Here is a 25,251-nt window from a genome sequence, read left to right on the forward strand (position 1 = left end):
AGGCAGTGAGCTGTCCACGGTCCTGAACCAGGGTAGAGAGGAGAAGGAGGAACAGGAAGAAGAAGAAGAAGAAGAAGAAGAAGAAGAAGAAGAAGAAGAAGAAGAAGAAGAAGAAGAAGAGGGTTAGTCTTCCATGGTAGGCCGCCTTTGGACTACAACGGGTTAAAGTAGCAGGGGCAGCTCAGCTGTCGATGCGACGCTGAAACTTGCAGCAGTCACGTATCGTATGTGCTCATGTACCGCCCGGAGCGGCTATATAACAGTAAAGCGACGCTGCACAGAGATACACACGTGTTTTTACATTACATGACGGATGTTCTGGGTGACTTTTAGATAAACACAAGTTCGCATTTACAATTAACAAGTCACACATGTAGGGGAGAAGGGGGTACATTGAGCCAGTGGGTCAGTTGAACCACCTCCTGTAACCAGGCAACGCCTTATAGTTGTAATCACGTGACCAGAAATTAAACTCCTCCCATCTCTCATTGCCAGTGAAAGAGAGATGTGGTCTGGAAAGTAAGCATTTTTTTTTTTACTTGTCAAGGTACATTTTCTAGATGTCAGCTATATCGGCTGTCATGTAAAAAACAAATGTATCCAGGTTTAAACACATATATTGTACATGTTGATGTGTTGGCAGCGTAATAAACCATGTGAACCATTAAGCTAAAGATGACTCTGAATTTTATTGCTAGGCTAAAATGGTGGCTATGGGGTAAAGTGAACCGTGGGCCTTGGGGTAAGTTGAGCCAGTTTTTCAATGGAGAAATGACTGAAAGTAGGCCAAGTTGATAATAAGAGCTCATTGTAGGCTACATTTAAAGTTGAATTTACCCTGTGTTTGATTGGTAAGATGTATGAAATTGTATCACCATTTGTATGATTATTTTTCCTTTTAACAAAAATCTATCAATTCAATCGGAATTTATATAAAAAATATTTGAAAAACTAAACTTATATTTGGTTTGTTATTTATTGTTTAAAGTTACCTTTAAGATTTTTTGAAGGTATGCCCAGGTTTGAACAGTGGTTCAATTTACTCCCTGACCTGGATCAATTTACCCGGGGCAAATTGACAACACAAGACCACTTTTTTTTTAGAGGTAATATTTTCACTGCCCTTGATCAAATATTAATTCTTATCATTGCCATTGATAGGAGACATCCTGAATTATAGGTGTGTGCTTTCATTTTACTATGTGTAATTTCTCCTTGCTTAGAGGACAGCATAACTAAAAAATGGCTCAATTTACCCCACTCTCCCCTAATCTCGTCAACCTTTTTGACATTTAGGGTTAATTAAAAGCAGGATTACAAATCCAGATGGGACTAACTAACCCTTATACAGAGTGTAATGATATTCAATAAGGAGCACTATTGCCCCCTGTGGACGTTTAATTCCAAAGCTGTATGGCGCCACAACCTCAATGTAAGTCTAAGCCGAGTTGGTGAAACGGTATAGAGAAGGCGAAAGTATGTCATGAGGGGATGTGATGGAGAAAAGTGTTTACCCCAAGCCCCCTTTACATGAGCAGAATATTGTTTATCAACCTTAAAGCAAGCAAAGAATGAGAAAACAAATGTATGCAGGGTAGAAAAGGCATGAAAATCTAAAGCAGGAGCTGGCTGCCAAACTGAGATCAGAGAGAAAATATCAAGCTAGAATCTTTCCCTTAATTGTTCTTCCTGAAAATGTATGGTGTGTAAAATCTGCTGATAGTCCTGGCTGTCTGTACTATGACAATCACTAACTAGATGTTGTTCTCTCTCTGTAACACCAACCTGGCAGTGTAGTGATGAAAAATGCAAAGCAGGGGGAGAATAAATCTGTACGCACAACAGAAACTCAATTCTGTGATGATGAGCAGTCTTTTATTGAGCTTTGAAAAGGCAGATTAGACATCAGCTATTGATTACAGTTTGCCAGTTTTAACCCGTCCTTTCATACTGATGAATGAGTCACATGTCTGAAGAGAATGCTCAGCATGGCCATGCGGATGTAAAAAGAGGTCAGCCATGTACAGGCTGAAGACGACTGATTATTGACTGGATCATCCTTTAATAAACAAGACAGTGAGGATGCTTACTGACCCTATGGTGTCAATAGCTTGATAACATGACACAAGGCTTTATAAGAGCCTATAATAATGATGAGTAAAAACAAAGGACCATGTTGCGCTTAACAATGATAAGCTTCTTAATCAGTGTGGATTTTCTTGGCAGGCTGTTGATGAGACTAGAAGAACGTCCTGCAGGAAAAGAAAGAATAATTAATTAACAACATGTGAGATAAGAATGCACCAAATAAAAGCTTACTTTGTACATTTCTCCTAATTTGATTGCTTTAGTCACTGCACATAAACACAACACCAACGCACATGCAGGAATCAAAACTGCAACAACTGCTTCCTTTAAAACGGTATCATAACCCTGGGAACATATAGATGTTTGCTGTAGCACAGGAGGAATCCTCGCTACAGCATGACCCGGTGTCACTGAGTGTCTATGTATGTCACAACATGTAACAGTCCAGGGAGCAACATCAATCAGAACAACTGCTGAAGGCTGGCAGGAGTCCTGCTTTAAAGAGTGGCCATGACCTGATGACAAAGGACAATACCGCAGAGGCCACAAATGTACATTTGCGATATATGCGGCTCACTGGGTAAGATATTTGGCAGATATATAGTGGGATGGGTCAACGATCGCATTAGTTGTAAATGTCTTCACTTAAATAGCATGTCTTTATCATTCTAAAGCACATTCTTCAGCAATAAAAGGAACACGCCTCGAGATATTTTTCGTATATAGAAAAATTGCATAGGCTGTAGATTTTCACTCTCACGCTAACCTTTCTTGGAAATGTCCATACTGTAAAAGCAATACATACTGTAAATATCACAGTTTGACAAAAGGTGGGAAACAAATCCCAAAATAGTCTGCTTTTTTAAATTCTGATCGACAGGGAGACTGTCACATGTGCTTTCGAAAAAAAAGAGTGGGGCCAAACAAAACAATGCCACACCAAACCTCCTCTCTGAGACGTGCAGTGAAGAGGAATCTTTGAAGACTACGTTGTTTACCGGGAGGTGAGGGAGGGCTAGTGCTGAACGAGGTAGCCGTGTCTGTACAGTGTTGCACTGCCTTCAAACACCTTTCTGTTCACAGTGGGACTGACTGATGCTGACTTAGGGCTGCATACACATTCAAAAACACACAAAAGCCACACTGTCACATACACGTAAACTACTGGGCCAGTTTCATTAGATTATGGCCTTAATCTCAAAGTGACACTCTGCCAGAGGGTCCGCCAAAGGTTTTACAAATGATTCAGTTTAAATTATGACTTTTTTTCCCCACCAGTCATAGCTTAACAGTAATGTTTAATAACAATAATACATAAACAAATGTTTTAATCTATAATAGTTCACAGATTACTTTACATCTACAACTTTAATATCTGTAAATATGCTGATTACATGTCCAATATGTTACTAATACATTTGTCTTGTGTTGTTCTTAAACATAGGCTAAATAAACCTATAAAAGTGTGAGAAAATGTATATTTGTTTTAATATTTCCAATAATGCATGAGGGTGTCCTGGTTATCTGCTCTATGTTTTGAGGGGGCCTTGGCTAAAGAAAAAACTATTGAGAAACATCTGGCCTTAAATGATCACACAAATGCCCCAGATTTAGATTTGAATAATTGTATAAAAGATCCACAAAAACAAATTAATACACAATGCACATACATGTTTGTGAATAAATAATTATCAGAAATGCTTACACTTCATCTTCATAATCTTTCGGAGGGGAGACGGTGATCACAACATCGATCCAGTCCTAAAGGTAAAAACAACTTTTAACTGTGATTTTCCGCTTGAGTGAATATCATTTTTTTTATAAATGTAAAAAAAAGTGTGACAACAACATACACAAACAATCAATCAATCAATGTTGACTGGGTTTAAGTACAATCAATACTGATGTTGCTACTGTGGTTAACATAAATAATCCTTTGAATGGAAGTACGACACATCATTTTCCTTTAATCTGAGTCATACCCCTCCACTGTTCCAGGCTCGTGCCAAAGCGTTTTGTCCCTCGGTCAATGTCGCATCAAGCAGGATCTTCCCATTCACAGCCATCAGTTCATCTCCGGGCACTACGCCACCTACAAGCAGACACATCAGAGAAGGCTCACTGCCAGACATGTTTCATTCATGACAAACTGAGTGGGAAGCTGCTGCAGAGATTAACAGCCTGTGTGAAGACTATCAAAGGGAAACATCATCCAGCAGCAACCAGTGTCAATCCCTGGCACATCCATGTTTCAAATGCTTTCAATAAAAAATACATTTGCCTTTTTTGTAATGTCCATGGATCTAAATGTAACAGATTTTTCAGTGAGTTCATATTTAAAACAAAAAATGAACTAACCGTGCTTGTCAGCAGCGCCACCTTCATACACAGCGGATATCACTAACTTTCCCAAAGGCGAGTCTGCACCTCCCTCCAGAGCAATGTCAAGATGTCCAGTCTTGAAAACAATCAACATCAACACCATCCTCATGTTTTAAAATATTGAACATAAAGAAATATGTGAGATTTATTATATTACAGTGAGGCAGAAGATGTACCTTTTTTATTCTTAGACGTCTTACATCTCGCCCGTCTATCTGATCCTGGGAGAACTAGAACCAGAGAAGGATTAGGGAAGTTGAAAAGCCCAAAACAACACGGATTGCTTTGTAGCAACGGTAAAACAAATATTGTGCCAAAATAAAGAATGCCGTTGCACTATCTAACTATATCTGTATGGCAATGCTTAGCAAACAAATTAAATTAAAATGCTCCTCTATTAACCATGAAGGATATAACTTAACACAATTGATAACTAACTAACATCCGTTCTGATCCCGGCAAGTGTATGCCGTTATGTGAAATTATTTTTATTAATTTCATCGTAACTGTTGCAGTAATGCACTGTTTTGAACCATTTCTAGTCAGACATAATTCAAAATGGCTGCCATGCGTAGGCCTATAGCACACACACTTTGTAACCTAAAGAAACTTTAGCACAGCAGGTAATGCATCCTAGCAGACACAGAAAGTTGAGATTTATACTAAGCAGAAGGTCAAATCTGTTAGCTAAGTACGTCTTTCATTTGAAATGCATACAATACCATTGAGTAGGGATCAAAATCTTCCTCGTATTTCTGAAATCCCTGAAAGATAATCAATTAAAAACACATCAATAGGTGGGTAACAAGCGACACAGTGAAAGGAGAATGTCAAGGAAATCTTGGTGAATATCAGTTGTTGACCAACTCATTGAAGGAAGTGCTCAGATTTCCTTTGACAACCAATTCTATGTAAACGTTTTAATATCACCCAGAATAAACAGAAACCATGGAAACACTCAGGGACATTAATTCAAAAAGCACAGTGGCTCTCGAAGCCTCACACTTTAATGCAATGATGACAGGATGAATTAATAGAAACGCACACACAGAAAATCCTTTCTAACGGAGTTGGCGACTATTTAATTTTAAAGGTAGGAAACTGGACAAAGCCAGAGCCTTTTTCTCCCTGCAGAATAAACGAATGTTAATCTAACTCTTAATTTCCTGTTGTTTTGCTCGAACACTCAACACTGGTCCGTTTCTTTTATAGGTTTTGATTTGTTGTGGCTGGAGTCAGCAGTTGAAATCAGCCAAATCAAACTAAGTGATGTGGTTTTCCAAACAATAAATACAGTCACTTAAAAAAAAAAACCTCATCACTTTCATAATGCTCATGTAACCAACCAAAACAGATCAGAAGTCAGTACATGAGGAACAAACCATCTGTTGCCAGTAAAGATCAAAGCCAATAACTGCAGTAACACTGACATAAATTCATGTCACTATAGTATTCTCCAAATCAATAGAAACCCTCTCGTGCACAATTTACCCCGCAGTAATGCATCCAAGGAGAATGAGGACAAAATAGGAAGGAAGAGCCATGACAGGCAATAATGAGAAAACCTTATGTATGAGCACGGACAAACCAATGCAGAAAGAACTCAGAACACGCACTCAATCAACAGATAGTTATGGATTACTTGTCGTTTGCTGTTGGATTTAAAAGACGAGTTGAAAGGCACCATCCGTTTCAGCATTTCCTGAGGCTGAAACACAAGACCGTGACATAACTTTTAGCGAACAAATGAAAACAAACCCTGACTTCTCCGCTGTTGTCAATGTTTTTACTGCCCTCAGATTGAAAGTTTTAAGTGTATACATTCTTGAATTATTGCAAAAAGGTCAGTGACATTGACTTGTTGATACCAAATCTTAATCAGTTAATCCTAAAATGTAAGTGGATGTCTGGGCGAAATTTGATGAATTTCTCTTCAGGCGTTCCGGACATACTGCTTTCATGAGAATGGGACGTAGGGGACAGGAAGAAAGCCTTATGACTCCTTCCACTGCTACTCCCATGGGAGGCCTAGTAATATAGACTACTATGAACCGTATCCTAAACTTAATTGGCCCTTTTCTCCATGCTGATAAACACAGGGACCCTCAGAATTGGGTAATACTGCACAAAACGTATCTTTGGGTTCAATATTAACGATTCAACTTAAATAAAACATGTAAACCTGCTTTTAAAGGCTGCAGCAGTGTAATCTACTGTAGCTACTAGGGGAAAACATGTGAGGGGAAAGTGAGTGATTTATGGCACCCCCTCCCTCTCCTTCTCCCTCAGTCAAGGTGCCTCTCAGAGGGACGTTTCGCCTCCAGCTGCAGAGGAGCTTCTGAACTGATGGTAGAATTGTGTAGTTTATCTTTTCAGGTGTATAAATGCCAGCACAGTACTGAAAAGTGTTCCTCCAAAATAAAAGCAGTTTGAAAAATAAACAATCCGTCAACTTTCTTTGGAGATATTTGACATGAAATGGCTCCCCTGTGGGATGTGAAAATGACAGATTGGGAACAGCTGGAGAGTCTGGAAGATGCAATAGGACTCGCTAAAGAGGTGGAGAATAATCTCGCACACAGTTGAGGGCACGCTGTGTCAGATGTCTGACTGTTTCATTAACTTATTACACTGAATGAGAGAAGATTTGAGTGTGTGGTGTGTTTCCTACCAGGGCCTCTGAACGGAGCGTAGGTCTGAGAGGGTCTGCTCTCTGGGTCTGGGACTGCGGCAGCATGACGGGTTTAGACATGACAGGGGTCATCTGACGCCTCTGGTTTGGGGGACTAGGAGCTAGTTGCTAATGGGGAAAGACCACGTTTTCATGGAACAGCTGAGTTTATGTTGATTCAAACAGTGTGTTCATTCAGTACGTCCTTTGAAAACAAAAGCATCTGGTTTGGCTAGGATTTGACAAACGCATAAAGCTGAGTTGTCCTACAAATTGATTGTTTACAGAAAGACACTCACCAAGGGGGTGCTTGCACCGGAAACACGACTGGCATGAGAGGTATTTCTCATTATCTGAACCACAGTAAAATAAGAGGAATCATTAAGCCTCCTGACACATAGAGAGCACGGCTGGAATATCAGTTCAACACATTCACACAAGCTGCACTTCACACACTTCACACTTAAACAATCCACTCAGCTATAAGGCACACACCAATACGAATTAAAATCAATGCCTTCGCAGTTCAGTCCTGCTCTTCCTTGTATCGCCCTCTCTTCCTACATAAAACATCTCAATAAATAAAACAAGACATGCATGCACACACCCTTAAGCATTCAAGAGAATTGAGCTTTGCATCTATGCATTTACATAGGTGAAAAACAATCCATGACAATAATACATATCACAGCACATCCCTCACATGAGGGTCTCCAACCTTTGGACTGGAGGGGTAGGACATCTCACTGGTGCTGGATGAGTACATCCCCCCTCTTGGGAGATAGCCGCCTGACTCCCACTCACTCCTTTGCCCCGGAGGACTGGGGGGGTGTTGTTGGTGTTGGTGGTGATGCTGCCGGTACCCGCCGAGGGTTCCCACTCTATCTCCTGAGTGTTGTGGTGGTGGCGGTGGAGGGGGGGGAGGCGGGGGCGGGGGTGGAGGAGGGGGGTGCGGGGGGTGAGGCCGTGGAGCCGGCTGTGGGGAGGACGGAGGCCTCGACGACTGAGGATATTGGGAGGAAGGCGGGCGAGGGTGTTGGGGAGGCAGAGATTGTGGGTGGGGCCTTCGTCCTTTGTTGGGTAAAGTAGACGGAGCAGAGGGAGGTTTTCTGGCGCTGGGTGGGGAGGGAGGGCGTCGCTGTGGGGATGCTCGAGAGGACGGAGGGGAGTAGTTGTGTATTGTGGGGTTCAGCTTGGGTAAGGGTGGAGGGAGAGGCAAGGGAGGGGGAGGGTAGCTGGTGCTGGGCTGGGTGGGGGCCAGTCTCTTCAGAGGACCCCTCAGGCTCTGATCCACGTCATCCAGGTTAATGTCATCCAGATCAGTGGTGGCCAGGTGGAGGCCGCCAGGGAAGCGCTTCACTCGGGGCGCCGCAACGGGGGAGCGCGGGGGGGAGAGCTTGAAGTCAAAATGAAAAATGGTTCACGTGTTAATTCTCCTGTTGAGAATATACGCCTCAGGAGGAAAACACACATCCATAAATTCTCTCCTGCAGATTAGTGTCTCATTCTTCTTGTTTTATTACCTGTGCCCAGGAGGTTATGTCTCTAGTTTGCTTGTTTATTCATCAGCAGGATTGAGGTAAAGCTACTTTAGAATCCATTCCATTTGGAGCAATTCCAAACAGAAATGGACAAACGCATATTTTTTTCACCTCTGGATAAGATCGGCTCTAGTTTTGAATCGGTATGTTGTCATCTTACTACAAATGCTCTGCGGTAACATAATGAAGACCATTTGAGCAAAAACATGGTCCACACTATGTACAATATAAAACATGGGAGTGGATTGATAAGAGTGTGGTCATTTTTTGTGTCAATTCACAATTCACACTGCAGTCATATTTTACTTCTCTCTTTTACTTAACTTCAGATTTCACTTGCTAGAAAATAAATTAAGTTTCGAGGTACTAGCAGGTGAAAAATGATTCGTCCAACTCTACATACAAAAAATAAGTGTGAACTCATAGTGGTGTAAAGGGCCTCCTTTTCCTGTCATTTCACTCATCCGAAAAGTCAACGGTAACGGTAATGGCGGAAAGGTGTTCCCTTAATACTAGTATCAATGCTATTCTGAGAGCCCCATCAAAAAAAGGAGAATTAATGGGATTACACAGTCTATGGAAAAGCCAAACACAATAGCTCCGAGTGCAGACAGGTTTTGACAGTCTCACTCTGTACCTCTGGGGATTCATTTTCCACGCAGGATATCTGCTCCAGCCGAGTCTGGCAGAGACGCTCCACCCAGTGTTGCACTTTCTCCGACTCCTCCAGGTCTTCTCTCTCCGTCTCTGAGACCTGAGGCAACGTCAGAATATAGCAGCGTTGTTGAGTGAGAGACTTTGTGGTTACTTTTAGATAAAAACCAAAACTTGAAACTCTGAAAGTACATTTGAAATATCAGTTGTTTATTATCGCTTTGGTAAGCCCCTCTTTTTGTACCTCCTGAACCAGCCGATTGATCTTCAGCTGCTTCTCTCGTTCATGCATCTCTTCCTTCTCCTTGGCGAGTTTCAGCTCAAACTCCATCTCCTTCTTGTTCTTTCTCAGCTCCTGCAGCGTGTCCGCGTTGGACACCTTTTTCTTTTTCTTCTTCTTCTCTCCTTTCTATCATCAGGTAGTCAAAATAGTCAACTAGAAGCAGACCAAACTGCAACTCCAAACCAGGCAGCATGACATGAAGAAATACATATTGAGACCACGCTGTGATGACCAATAAAAAGCCCAGTACACACCATGAAGTTTTCTAAATATTTCTTAGAACAAAAAGGGCTTGAATATGCAACAGCATCTTAGTCCGGATGACACAACAACCTTTCATATTTCCTTTGTAGCCACACCACACTGAACTCAGGCTGGGGACAGTACCTTGTGGAGTGAAGGCAGTTTTCCCTCATACCGATAAAACCAGCCGAATGCTAAGGGTGGAAATGAAAACAGGTCACTCTCACAGCTTTGTTAAACTTGTCAAAGGTTAGAACCGATTCTTAGCTAACTCTATAGAAACATAACACAAGAGAACCAGAACCTGCTCCATTCAGGCACTCAAACAAACAACACCCAAAGACGCTCCGTTTTTTTAAGAAAGGCAGCATTCAACTGCTAAAACATTTGTATCCTTCAGCAGCATCTAGCAAGAGAATGCTACTCAAAGGACACTGCAAACACAACTCTCCAAAGGTTACATTTTGGTTGTCAAAGGAAATCTTGCACTTCTCTGTGTGTACAAACATCCTCCCACGCCAGCTGTGAAAATGGCAGCTGAGGCTCCGGACTCACTTGTTCTTCCTCGTTGTCTTCCTCTGTGAGGGAGCTGGCTTCATCAGCTTACCGGAGAGTATGTAAAAAGCAGCACAGCACACAGAGGCGACAGGAAGAGACACAGAGAGCGTGCAAAAGAGAGAAGGGGATATAAGGTGAAACCCAGGCAAGAGCAACGTCTAAAACTCTATAGTGTCAGAGAAAATGTAAATATATAGGTTCAGCAGAATTCATGCATTTCACGACAGATCTGGCCTTACGTGAACTCTTGGATTTGGCGTTTTTTGTCTCAGGTGGGGCGGGGGACGGGCTCTTAGGGCTCTTGGGCCTGTCTTTGGCTCCCCAGTCCTCATCCCACTCTCTGTTGTGCTTCTTCTCCCCAGCCTCAATCCTGCAGAGGACAACAAAACACGTGAGAGATGTTTTTTTACCAGCCAAAATAATACTGAATTGGCACTTTTATAGAACAATAAATCAGCTGTTTACTTCTCCATCTCTTTTTTATAGCGATCCTCTTCCTCTGCGGCTTTCTGATTGATCTCCATCTTTCTCCTGTTAAACACACGATACATATACAAAATAAAACTGCTGTACCACAGGCTTTCAACATAAAATATCACTTTAATATTAAGACATTGCTTGATCAAAGCACTGACAACACTGCGAGGATATAAATCTATGTAGCGAGCAATATAAAATTACCCGTTTACTTTCTTCTCACATGATTTATGTAGGTGGGTGTTTGTGAAGCACATGCCTAGTTGACAGGGAAATGACATTTGTTCCCATATGTAGAGTACTCTGTTTCTTTGATGGGTTGTGGTGTAGGGAAGTTAAGTAATGCTATTGGGTGATTTGAGTCTCATATTGTCGCATGTTAGTATTCCCCAAGTTAATTACAAAAGCTGAGCCTTCCAGCTGAAAGCCCCACCGCGGAGACGCGCACCATCTCCCCCGTCCTCATCACCGCGCCTACGTCAACCACCTCCCCCCCCTGGCAGCATGTCCTCTACCCCCGCACCATCTAGCCCGTCTCCATCACCGTGCCTACGTCGACCACCTCCCCTCCTTTCGAGGGTGCATCTGCAGTCTCCGAAGCCTGATAAGGATGTGTGTGTACAAAACACAACAAACTCTTACTGATATGTGATGGGTCCAGGCTCAAGGGCGTATGGCACTCTCAACTCTTTCCAGGACATGTCGGGGCCCTGCCTGCCAGTAGCTTTGCCGATATCTGTGTTGATAGGTAATAGATTAAGAGCGGTGAATCATAGAAACAGGAAGCGCTCAAACGTTTGTGTGAGTGTATCTAATTTAGCAGTGATTCCATGTCAGCCACAGCTTGTTACAAAAAACATGACTGATAGTGTGTTTAACAAACTTAAACTAGCTTTATTAAATGTCAGGTCTTTGGCAGGAAAAACATTTTTAATCAATGATTTTATCACTGAGCACAATCTCGATTTTATGTTTTTAACAGAAACTTGGATTGAACAAAATAACAGTGCAGCTGTTCTTATCGAATCAACCCCTCCCAACTTTAGTTTTATGAGTCAGGAAAGAATGCATAAGAAAGGGGGGTGGAGTTGCTATTCTGTTCAATGATTCCCTTCAATGCAGGAAGACATCGTATGGAAACTTTGATTCTTTTGAATATGTGGCCCTTCGGCTGAAATGCTCCTCTCGAGCTCTGTTCCTAAATATCTATAGACCACCCAAATACTGTGCAAGCTTTTTTGATGACTTTACTGAACTGCTGTCTATAGTGTGTATTGACTTTGACCGTCTAGTCATTGTTGGTGATTTTAACATCCATGTTGACAACCCCCAGGACAGAGGGGCTAAAGAACTGTTTTTGTGTTCTTGATAGCTATGGACTGACTCAGCATGTGACGGAGCCCACGCACAATAAGGGGCACACTCTGGACTTAATTATCTCAAAGGGTGTGAATATCTCTAAGGTTGTGGTGACTGATGTTGCACTCTCTGACCATTCCTGTGTTTTCTTTGAGAGCTCTATTTCTGTTCACAAAAATGTTCAAAAAGAGGTAACCACAAAGCGATATTAACTGAAAATACTAGGGAAATGTTTACTCAGAATTTCTCTCCACACTTGCCCCCTGCCAACATCTCAGTAAATGAGCTAGTAGATCATTTTAATTCAAAAATTAAAAATGTTATAGATGCCATTGCTCCAACTAAGGTAAAGGAAGTGTCTGGCAAGAAAATATCTCCATGGAGAAAGGAGCGTGAAAACAGAAAAAAGAGAATGTCGAAAAGCTGAACGCAGGTGGCGAAAAACAAATCTCCAGGTTCACTTTGAAATCTATAAAGAGAGACTTGGCCTTTATAATTTGGAATTGAAAAACGCACGACAATCGTTCTTCTCTGACATCATTACCAAAAACAAAACAACGCACGTGCCTTGTTTGCTACCGTCGACAGACTAACTAACCCCCCCAGTGTCAGTAGCCTCTGAATTTCTATCCACCAGGGCGTGCAATGATTTTGCCTCCTTTTTCACTGACAAAATTCAGAAAATCAGACAAGCAGTCAGTGCCTCTGCATCAGGAACAGCAAATGTGTTGTCCCTATCTCCACTTAACATCAATTCAGACATCATGACACAATTCCATCAGATTAATGATAAAAACCTAGAGGACATTATTCAACTTCTGAAATCCTCCTCCTGCTGCCTTGATATTATTCCAACAGGATTTTTCAAAGATGTTTTGCCTTGCATGGCCTCAGATCTACTTCATATAGTAAACAAATCTCTTCACTCAGGTATTTTTCCACAGGCCCTGAAAACTGCAGTCATTAAACCGCTCTTAAAAAAGAATAATCTAGATGCTTCAGTAATGAACAATTACAGGCCCATATCAAACCTGCCATTTCTAGGTAAAATCATTGAAAAAGTTGTTTTTCAACAGTTGAGTAATTTCTTGCATTTAAATAACTGTTTTGATGTGTTCCAGTCAGGCTTTCGTCCAAACCACAGCACTGAGACTGCTCTTGTAAAGGTCTTTAATGACATCCACTTAAACACAGACAGTGGCAGAACTTCAGTGTTAGTATTATTAGATCTCAGTGCTGCGTTTGACACTGTTGACCACAGCATATTACTAGACCGACTGGAGAACTGGGTGGGACTTTCGGAAACAGTTCTAAATTGGTTTGAATCCTACTTAAAGGACAGAAACAACTTTGTTTCTATAGGTAAATACACATCTGAGTTGACAAATATGACATGTGGGGTTCCTCAAGGCTCCATCTTGGGGCCTCTTCTCTTTAACATCTACATGCTACCACTGGCTCAGATAATGAAGAACAACAAAATAAGTTACCATAGCTATGCAGATGACACACAAATTTACGTAACAATTTCACCAGGAGACTATGCTCCAATTCAAACACTGAGTAAGTGCATTGAACAAGTCAATGACTGGATGTGTCAGAACTTTCTCCAATTAAACAAAGATAAAACTGAGGTAATGGTTTTTGGAGCCAAGGCAGAACGTATACAAGTTAGCGCTGAGCTTCAGTGTGCAATGTTCAAAACAACAGATAAAGCCAGAAATCTAGGTGTAGTCATGGACTCTGACCTGAGTTTCAACAGTCACATTAAAACTGTTACTAAATCAGCCTACTATCACCTAAAGAACATATCTAGGATTAAAAGACTAATGTCACAGCAGGATTTGGAAAAACTTGTCCATGCTTTTATCTTCAGTAGACTCGACTACTGCAATGGTGTCTTCACAGGTCTCACTAAAAAATCTATTAGGAAGCTGCAGCTAATTCAGAACGCTGCTGCTCGAGTCCTCACTAACACTAAGAAAGTGGATCACATCACTCCTGTTCTGAAGTTTTTACACTGGCTTCCTGTGTGTCAAAGAATAGATTTCAAAATACTGCTGCTGGTTTATAAAGCACTGAATGGTTTAGGCCCAAAATACATTTCTGACCTCCTGCTAAATTATGAACCATCCAGATCTCTCAGGTCTTCAGGGACTGGTCAGCTTTCTGTCCCCAGAGTCAGAACTAAACATGGTAAAGCAGCGTTCAGTTATTATGCTCCAAATATCTGGAACAAACTCCCAGAAACCTGCAGGTCCGCTACAACTCTGACTACTTTTAAATCCAGGCTGAAGACTTTTCTTTTTGTCGCTGCTTTTAATTGAACTATTCATATCTTAGACTGCACTGTAACTTTTATCCATGTACTTTTTTCTTTTAATGTTTAATTGACAGCACTGTAACTTTTATCCATGTATTTTTTCTTTTAATGTTTATTTTATTAGCTTTTCTTTTTAATGACTGATTTTAAATGCCATTTTCTTAATCTCTTTCATTTTTTGTAAAGCACTTTGAATTGCCTTGTGTTGAAAAGTGCTATATAAATAAACTTGCCTTGCCTTGCCTTGCCTTGCCTTGCCTTGCCTTGCCTTGCCTTGCCTTGAAAGTGGATTTTTGTATGGAGCTGTATCAACATGTCAGCCAACTGCCCAAAAAACAACACTTGTACTCAGTCCATTTTTTCTTCTGTTCCAGTTTTGTACTGCTTTTCATACAGGAAAAAAAAAGTCATTGGTTGAGCAGCCAAGGTTGAAGCTACTTCAATCGCAACGCTACTTTGGATTATGAACTGTAAGGAAATGTGTATGTGTGAGAAAGATCAGTCATTCGTTGGTTTTAAATAATAATAATAATAATAACTTAAATGTATATAGCGCCTTTCATCAACCCAAGGTCGCTTAACAAAGAAACATATAAGGACAAAACATAAAATAAATGGAAGTGTTACATTGCAGGGGGGGGAAGAGTGAGTTAATGTTGGAAGGCTTTGTTGAACAGATACGTTTTCAGAGTTGATTTGAAGATGTTCAGAGAAGGGGCGTTACGGATTTCAGCAGGGAGGGAGTTCCAGAAGGTGGGGGCAGCGACACTGAAGGCACGGTCCCCGAAGGTGCGGAGGCGTGAATGGGGAATGGAGAGCAGGCCGGAGTCTGAGGATCGAAGGGTGCGGGACGGGATGTATGGGTGGAGGAGATCTGTGAGGTACTGAGGGGAGAGGGCATGGAGGGATTTGTAGGTGAGGAGGAGGAGTTTGTAGGTGACGAGGGACTTGACCGGGAGCCAGGGAGGTTGAAGAGAGTGGGGGTGATGTGCTGCCAGGGCTTGGTGCGTGTGAGAACCCTGGCAGCTGAGTTCTGGATGTACTGGAGCCTGTTCAGGGTTTTGCTGGGAACCCCGGATAGGAGTCCGTTGCAATAGTCCAGGCGGGAGCTAATGAAACAGTGAATGAGCTTCTCTGCAACAGAGTCGGAGAGTGATGTCCGGAGTCTGGAAATGTTTCTGAGGTGGAAAAAGGCTGATTTTGATACTGACTTGATGTGGTTCTGAAATGAAAGGGTTGAATCCAATACAACGCCAAGGTTGCGGACCTGAGGGGATGGTGAGATGATGTTGAGGAGCAGATCTCCAACCTTCCCGAGCAGCGCTTTGGGGGCCACAACCATGAGCTCAGTTTTAAATAAAAATTCTATCTTAGACACTTTATAAATGACAATTCATAAAAGGGTTAATCTTGTCTTGTTTGTGTTGTGTGACAATTCCTTTTTTTTTAAACTAAATAAATGTATATTGCACTACCTTAACATTTTGGACTTTTATCTATATAAGACTTGGACACTGTCATTATTCTTCAATATACAACAATAACACAATAAAACATTTCAAGATGATTTCTTTCTGTGTGGTCCACTCACTGCCTCTCCTTCTCCTGCTGCTCTTTAACGATTTTGTTAGTCTCCAGGGCCACTCTCTTCTGGTGCAGCAGCTCCTGCCGGTCCACCTCCCTGCGGGACTCTTCCGCCAGACGCTCCTCATCGGTCATGAACAGCTCCTTGCCCTGAGGGGGAGAGAGGCGATGATAAGGGACACACACCGTGCACAGCAGGGGGCCCAAAAATACTCCCAACTCCCAAAAATAGTGTATTATTCTTAAATGGACCATTCTTCAACGTGGGTACTTTTGGGGTAATTTTTTAACTTTCCTCAATAACAAAAGTAGGACTTGTGTAGTTATTCAACACTGTATGTTTCTACTTTAATCCAAATACAAGATCTGAGTAGTTCTTCTAATACAGATGATAACGGTGTATACATGCTAAAATATATAGGGAACACAATAGAAACACTATGCTACATACATTCATGCTATGTATGAACTTTGAAATATTTACTTAAAATGCAAATAAAGAAATGCATTGCACAGGCATCAAGTGAAACGGGAGATGCGAGGGGACAGTTTGTCACAGTTACAGTGGTCGTCACCCAGTCCCGTGGCAACAACCTGCCGTGTGACTCCACTGATGATAGATGTTTCTCCTGGAGACAGACAGGCTGAGGCACACACTGGGTAAAGAGATGTCTCCAAAACAAAAGCATTTGAATCTGTGTGGCTTGAATGCAAAGGAGGAGAAGGCGGATGTTTATGTATCCTAAGCGTATTCACTCAGATGTTACCGGCTGCAACTCTTTTTCTTTCTTATCTACTGTAGGAGCCAATTAACACTGTGGGTATAAAGGTAGGAACCTATGTTTGTGGTTCGAGGTTCCGCTGGAAGGCCATACCGTTTGTGACCACACACGGACTACACACGGAGAACACACACACACACACACACGGGATTACAAACATTTGCAAAAGGTATTGTGTGAACCGTAATATCGTGTATGGTGAATGATAGAAAGAAGCAAGTTAAATGGAAACCAGTGAAAAGGAAATAAATGGACTGTATCGAACTGGAAACCTTGTATCGGACTTTTATTCAGCAGCAAACTTTGTGTGCGTCAATTACGCCAACATAGCGGATCCTCAGAGGCTTAAAGCGTTGGCTTAGCCTCTACATCTACAAATGATTCTCTGATCCCAAACACTATTTACACAGCAAGCCATATTATATACCAAGGTTTCTGCAGGTTTGAAGACCTTGTATTTCCTTTTAAAACCATATAGAGTATGTTTATTTAGCAATCACACTGGCAGAAGTCTGAAAGAAAATAAGTCATAGAAGTACTTTAAGTATGTGGCATTATTGACATAAAGCAAAGTAATTATAACAGGAATCTACGTTTAACTCTAGCTAAATCTGAAACCTTTTTTTCTACTGTAGCTTTTATTGTTTTCAACCAAAACACAAGACCTTGGCAAACTTTAATCTTAATGAAGCTGTTAGGATAGCAAGACAGTCACCATGGGTGTGCTGAAAAAGTTTGACCGTGGTGGAAAACCTTCATTTTGTTAGTTTCTCCGCCGAATAATATACCCATTTTGAAGACCCTAGATTATTCGCAGCTAATGCAACAGAAGAGCATCATTTAACACTATTTTAATCATTTTTAAGCCTACATTTTACAGTATTTTATGTAAAACTAATAAAGGATCTGTGAAAACCCTGATAAACATATTTTTGTTTTTACCACTTCAGTATGTCACCATTGTAATTTGACTTGTATTTCCGTGGTGTCGCATTGAGAATGAATTTAGCAATACTCACAGAGTTTTGAGTCGAGCTTTAAAAGACCACAAAGTATTGATTCCTCTAAAATGTCTCATTATTTCTTTACAAAGCATTAAGCAGTTAGAGTGTACTTACAGCTCCTGTCAGAACAGTAATGGTCAGACTGCGGCTGCTCTTCAGGGCTCTCACAGCCTGGGGACATAATAACAGAAAAAAGGTTTGAGGTTATATTTGATGAATAAAATGAAGGGTTTTACATTGACAGTCTCAGAGAAATGCATGGCCTGTGTGAAGTATGTGTAATCTAAAATGTATCCGGGTATGAAATGATCTCAGACTTGTGGTAAATCCTGCAGGCTTTGTTTTCTAATTTGGTAAATAACAAACAGCGCATGGAGGATGTTTTTTTGTTTTCTTTTGCAAAACCATTTTGGCTGGTTAAATACTAATTTGGCTCAATGAGCTGAAAAGTAGAACAAACATTGCCAGTGGCCCAGGCACAGTTTAAACAGATGCACTCATTGGGTGCTTTGGATAAAAGGGACCAAATGTACCAAATAATATGTCTTGGTCACAATAACAACAACTTAGGACTCTAGCCGCCATTACTGCAAGTGGACTAAGTTAAGCACTATTTACCTCCTTGTGGTCCGCATTGGTGAAATCCACCCCGTTCACTTCCACAATCTGGTCTCCAACCTACATTTTGGGATGAGAGAGATCTTGTTTACAGCAGGCATGCATCTTAGTTTCATCGAGACGTTCTGGCTATTTTAAACAATCACCTCCAGTCCAACTTCTGCCGAAAGGGAGCCTGGCTTGACGTTACTGATGTAGATACCAGGTTTCTGGGTGGGACCAGTGGAGATGCTGATGCCCATCCCCTTGGTGCCCACCAGGCTGAGGAAGACCTTCTTCTCCTTGATTTCTTTGCCTCCAATGGACGCCAAGCCTGCAATGCTGTTTTTTTTCTCCTGTGGCAGAAATAAAAAGTCTGTGAGATGTCTGCAGTTGAGATACACATTTTGAAACTGAAATAAATAAATAGATCTGTCTCCTACCCCTGACTCAGATGCAAACTGGTCGACAAACTGCCACTTGAGAGGTTCCTCTGATGACCTGGAGAAAAAGAGAACAGATAAGAACACAGACATCTCCTACATCTCAGCTCTTTAGCCCCACATTTCACCATTAAATCAGCAAAATTAGTATTAATATTGTATCCATTCTTTTATTTGTATTATTATTATTATTTCATTACGGATTTGTCAACTGTTATGTAGTTAATTTATGTATCTATACGTGTTCATTTTGTTATGCATGCTTCATGAATAATTTCTTAAAATGCAAATAAAATAAAATAATAAATACAAATCTGCAAATGTAAACTATATTAACAGCAGGACTGCAGCTAATGATTTTATTTCATTGTAGATTCATCTGTGGATTATTTCTAGATTGATGTTGATCTATAAGAAAATATATCAGGAAAAAGTGAGTTTCTCAAAAAAGTATTTTAATGTCATATTTTGTCCATCCCAAACCGAAGATATTCAGTTGAAGGTGATATAAAACCAAAGAAAACAGTAAATCGCAAAAAAAATTTAAATAAATAAGGAATGGCAATTATTGTTAATTTAACCTATCAAACTATCGTTGCGGCTCTATTAAGGATATACATGTTTTTACCTTTTGACTGGGATCATCCCCACATCTGCACAAAAAAACAAACAAGTAAAATGAATGAATGATGACTTTGGGGAAAAACATTACTCATATTGATGCACATGGAAAATGAGTTTTTGTGTTTGACGTACGCCTGACTTTGAGTGACACAATCTTCTTGGTCTTGATGAGGCTGATGACCTCCTCGTGGATACAGGAGGAGATGGAGTATCCATTGATGCGCACAATCTCATCACCAACCTATAAATCAACACAGGATGGGATATTATGAGTGACACCTTCACTCTCAATATATCAAGTTAAGTCAGAGATTAAGTTATTGGTTCTCCAACCATTTACATCCCTATCTGTTGCATATGCCAGCCACAAAATGATCTTTGGATCTGATCTGTGTCAACTATTTATATTAGATGTCTAACATAACTGAGCTTGGCATAATCATGAACAATGTTACCACATATGTACACGTTGTTTTTATTCTGATTTATTTGTATCAATTAATTTGTATGGCTGTTTTAAGCAAAATCTACTTTAGGCAGGCCATTAAGCAGATTATAAAAGCATACAACAGCATATTGCAGTATTCTTTCAAATGATGCATCATTTAAAAAAAGTGTTTTTTCCCTTAACATTTTCACAAGATGGAGTAGTGATGCTGAAATGCTTTATTGACTGTATTTCAGTTTTGTATCCAGATGGTAGACGGCAGAATACCTAGGATGTAGTTAAAAAACGGATTGCAAGTCACAATATCTGACAGGTATTTTCTGGTCTCATCCAAATAAGTACTCTTTTTTGTATTTTATTGTATTTATTGTATTCAATGTCCATCTAGTTTAAACTGGACCAACATTGACTAACAAGCAAACTGTAAGAAATGTAAAACTTGGTGATTTACCCCACCTATTGGATTCTGGTATTATGACACACGCCTCGGACACATAGGGATCATTACAATGTATTGTGTCTACTGAAACAACAGTGGGTAATGCTTTATAATATTCAAATTAATAAGTTTACTAATAAGGTGACATATAATATACTTACAAACATTTATGAAGCACAATATATGTGTTTACTTGAACTACAATCAGCATTTAGTGTTTTAGGAATATAACACATACAGAGTAACATAAAGGATGGGGAAAACACACCAGTTAACACTCTCGTGCGTACCTGAAGGCCGACATTCCCAGCCTGACCGTCTTTGACAATCTGTGATATATAAAGACCGCTGCCAAACTCCAGCCCTCCTCGGACACTCAGACCCAGTCCATCACGATGTGTCCGATCCAATCTCACCTCTTTCAGCTTCCTGCACAGGAGAGAGGAAGAGATTAAACAGGATGTACGAGCCGGGTAAGATTTAGACAAGGAGAAAGAAGAATGGAACCAAGAACAACACAGAAGAAGTGGGGCCGCTCAGGGATATTATTGCATAGTTAGATCTTCTATATATGACGTATTATATTATGTACACATGAGTGTTACACACCACATTCACACCAGTACCAGTAGCAGGACACGAGTCTCTGCTTCACTCACCGTGACCTCTTCGGGGTCAGCAGGTCATACTCCACCTGGTGTTTGAGGGGGATGAGAGGTCGGATGGCGTCAAACAACGGCAAGCGCTTCGGTTCGTTGATGACCAGCTTCAGGTCCCCCACCAACACTATCAAATCCATCGACCTGAGAGAGAAGAGGGGAATAAATATGTCTTTAAGTTCATGTTCTTCATACAGAATGACTTCTACCTTCTGGAAAGATACAATAATAGGTCAAGCTAAGTGAACTTTTAGAAAAAATATGATTTAGTATAAATGTAGTATTTACTAAAGTTGAAACAATTTACTTTTATTAAATGAAATTAAAGCAGACTTTAGAATAAACTGAACCTGGGCTGGAGAAAAACCTAACAATATAATTTGATACAACACCTGATATTACACCAAAAACGTACTGTTAAAGTTATTTGGTTGTTATATTTATTTGTGTGTTAATGTTAGTCTGTCAATTCATTCTGCATTCAAGAGACTGCTCTATAGCCTGAGGATTTATTCACTCAAGAGCACTGAACAGTAACGTTTTAGGTTCCCGAAGTTGCTCTTTGAGAGGCTTTTCAAACTTATGAATATGGATATCTATTGTTTTAATAATGCACATATAATACTTTAAATTGTCAGATTTAGAGACACTGAATGTAATAAAGACTAAAAGTATTAAAGGTGTCCCTAAAGAGTACTCCACTAATTCAACATATCACTCCTATTAGATTGTCGGACTTATGGTGGACAGTTTTTTAAATTAACTATTTAATATCAACAGAAGCTTCTTCCTTAACAAAACCTGGTGCCTACATTACCCACACTGCAACTTGAGAAGTTACATTTTGTTTGGGTATATTTTAAGCATAAGGAGCTCGCTACAGAGGTCTGCTTAGCTCACTTCTTTCTACTTCAAACTTGTAGTTGTCACACCTAAACAACACTGACTCAAGTGTGGTCAATTCTAAATGCTGATGGAAGAAGGCAACACAATAATCCATATTTTACAACTCAAAAGCAACCAAGGCAGCAAATTAATAGCTACTGTGTAAAATCTGTCCACCTGGCCTCCTCTTTAAATTATTAATAAGCGCCATTTCAGCCCTGTTTGGAGGATGAACATAAAAAGAGCTTTTGTGGATAACTGGCCAAGCTTGTCGGAGCACAGTGGAAACTGATCATAGGCTTAACCGCTGGTGCCACAGAGCTCTGGCTCAGTACAAAGATTAATGGAAACCTAGACCTTTAGCCCCCCCCCCACTCCCTCCAGTGCACCCCCATCCCAGCCCTCTGAGGCCAGGCTGTTATCAGAAACCATGATGGAGCACAGAGTTTAACCTGGAGAGGTCTGTGTGCATCACAACAAGGCTGACATGATAAAGAGCTTTTGGAAACTATACATAGAGTAGAAAAGTTGTCGATGATCAGGTAGAGGTTAAACGGCAACAGAGAACAAGTAGAAATTATGAACAAATCTAGAATTTTATCTTAGATTATACTATCTTTTTTAAATGCCACATGAGTTCAACTAGCAACACTTTTGATCAGTTCTGCTTCAAAGTGTTAAGGACACAAAACTATCAAGCATTTCTTTCATAGAGGACTATATACCTGAAAATGAACACAATTTGCATGTCAGAGACAAATCAACAAAGGAAATTCAACTTGTACGCAGGTCTACAGACAATTAAACCACTGGTACTCACTGGTGATACATGCGGAGGACATCATACAAGTAATCGTTCTCCGCTTCATTTTCAATCAGCAGCTCCACCTGCAAGAAAGGACAAACATCTGGTGCCAATGTTCCTCTCACTGCTGAATCAAACACACATTGTACCTCTCTGCTGTGGTCCTGTCAACACCATAGGGGGGTGAGCCGTGTGTGTGTGTGTGTGTGTGTGTGTGTGTGTGTGTGTGTGTGTGTGTGTGTGTGTGTGTGTGTGTGTGTGTGTGTGTGTGTGTGTGTGTGTGTGTGTGTGTGTGTGTGTGTGTGTGTGTGTGTGTGTGTGTGTGCAGGAGTCATACAAACCTGATGGCGGCTCAGCTGCAACAGAATGGTTTTGAGGAAACGCTTTGGCCAATCACTGATATAACACATTTCACTTTAAGTCCTTCTAAATTGTTCCCAAACTACAAAATGCTCCTCAAACCCAACCTGAGGTGTTTTTCTTTTTTCTGAGCTGTGGTTCAAACTCGGCTTTGAGGATGATGAGACTCCTTGGACTGAAGCAGGTGTAATGGACAGCCCTACCCTAACTATCAAACTACTGGGAGAGAATAATGGCAGAACAGTGGAGGAGAGGCTGGAGGAGGAAGGTCAGCAGTGTCATCTTACATCTCTGACACAAACTGAGGTGAACATTCACACCAAACAATCACACACGGCACACGCACACCACATCTTATGCCATACAGACTCAAACACAGATCTGCAAACAACGGATGTACACACGCACATTCAGTCACGTGTGTATAATGTCGGGGTTAAATGATTGGACTATAATGATAATAAATGTAGGACTGCACTATGTGGACCCTGCTGTGATGGTGTGTGTGTGTGTGTGTGTGTGTGTGTGTGTGTGTGTGTGTGTGTGTGTGTGTGTGTGTGTGTGTGTGTGTGTGTGTGTGTGTGTGTGTGTGTGGGTGTGTGTGTGTGTGTGTGTCATCACATTTATGATAGTCATAAATATCTTCTGCTCAGGGCAGTGAGGCACAGCCGGCCACTCCTTCATGCAGACTTTAGCACCATAAACCAATAAGGAAAGATAGAATTGCTCAGTCACATACCAATTTTAAAAAGTGCACCATTCAGTTTGAAGCTTCAGATTGTTTTCACATAATGAAAAGGGGACTATGATAATGTCCTAAAAAGAAACAAAGCCCCATTGTGCCTTGTTAGTCCCTTAGCCTCTAATTAAACTCGTAAATTGTCCCATCTCTTCGCTCAGTTGCTCATCTCTGGCACGCTCTGCATTTTCTAATGCTAATTTGCCCTTTGTGAAGCGCCTGTAATATGTGACACTGCCTGCCTGAGTGCAGCACAGATGGCTGTCCGAGGATCCCTACATACACTGACGATATCATGTTTCCATCCCCTGTTATTTTTTACTCATAGTTATCATTTCAAGGCTGTTCTGTGCCAACACCAACCACAAAAACATGGTATAAATTATGCTTGCTTCATAAAGCCACACATTTAAATAGCATTTATTGTACCTTGGACCTCAGCTGTATGATGTTTACATAATCTTGAAGAGGCATAGACAGGTACATAAAGGATGTCCTTCTATATAGCTTTTTAGAACATGTAAGCTGTAAAGGAAAATAGATCCACTGAAGCCCATATTGTGTTCATAACTAATAAGAGATATGCCTTTAAGTACAATCCAACAAAACAGTTGCTGAGACTGTAAGATCCCTATGAAATTCGTCTAATAATAAACAACCCAAGGAAACCACTTATTTTGGTTGAATGAAAACACATGAATCTATGTGCAACTCTTAGTGTTGTCTATTACTTCTCCTATGGGCTAAAATAGTTAATGATATGTTATATGTTCCCCAGGAGACACTCCCACACACAATATCAATTTTAGATTTGAGTTAGAAACATGCTTTTTGATTTGTTCTTCAAAAAGTAGCGTTTTAACAGAAACAATTTAAAGGATTTTAACTGTTTGTTTGTTTGTTTGTTTTCGTGAGGCTTTCGGTCAGGCCTAACGTCTCAGAGAAAGAGACACCTGAGCCGGTGAGGGGATACACCAGGTAGGAGAGGAGCTTTTGTTAGGTCAATTGAAGATCAAATAAAAGGATATATCTATCCGAGGAGAATAATGTTTCTCTCTTACCTTGTGCCGAAATTCCCGAGCAACTTTCCGCTCCATCGCAAAGAGACAGTGGCAAACAGAGCGACGTGAGATCCCAGTGAGAGAAGTTTGTTAGGACTGGTGGTGAGTTCATCAAGCTAGCCGGAGGAAAACTAAAGCTTCCGGTTAAGATTTTCATAGTAAGACAACTATTAACGAGGAAAGAAAGTTGGGTTAAGGAATTCGACCAAGGTGAATATATATTTATTTTTTAACGTGGCTAG

General features: G+C 40.7%; 1 protein-coding gene across 2 annotated transcripts; it reads right to left on the minus strand.

The window, feature by feature from the left end:
* Positions 1 to 1,849: 1,849 nt before the first annotated feature.
* ush1c (Usher syndrome 1C) lies at positions 1,850 to 25,141 on the minus strand. Of its 2 annotated transcripts, XM_034215962.1 has the most exons (23): positions 25,010 to 25,141; positions 22,865 to 22,932; positions 21,160 to 21,303; positions 20,791 to 20,929; positions 19,746 to 19,854; positions 19,618 to 19,642; positions 18,990 to 19,047; positions 18,714 to 18,902; positions 18,568 to 18,627; positions 18,064 to 18,120; positions 16,171 to 16,313; positions 10,886 to 10,951; positions 10,660 to 10,790; positions 10,007 to 10,056; positions 9,581 to 9,745; positions 9,320 to 9,436; positions 6,113 to 6,178; positions 5,193 to 5,234; positions 4,647 to 4,700; positions 4,447 to 4,546; positions 4,071 to 4,180; positions 3,794 to 3,849; positions 1,850 to 2,252 (listed from the first exon to the last, which is right to left on the minus strand). In XM_034215962.1, the coding sequence occupies exons 1-23, from the start codon at positions 25,043 to 25,045 to the stop codon at positions 2,240 to 2,242; spliced, it is 1,998 nt and encodes a 665-aa protein (XP_034071853.1). In that variant the 5' UTR covers positions 25,046 to 25,141; the 3' UTR covers positions 1,850 to 2,239. The 2 variants fall into 2 exon arrangements, with proteins under 2 accessions (XP_034071853.1, XP_034071852.1); XM_034215961.1 differs by lacking the exons at positions 6,113 to 6,178; positions 9,320 to 9,436; positions 9,581 to 9,745; positions 10,007 to 10,056 and adding an exon at positions 10,418 to 10,464.
* Between the last annotated feature and the right edge of the window lie 110 nt (positions 25,142 to 25,251).

Source organism: Gymnodraco acuticeps, unplaced genomic scaffold (genome assembly GCF_902827175.1).
Source record: "Gymnodraco acuticeps unplaced genomic scaffold, fGymAcu1.1, whole genome shotgun sequence".
NCBI lineage: Eukaryota > Metazoa > Chordata > Actinopteri > Perciformes > Bathydraconidae > Gymnodraco > Gymnodraco acuticeps.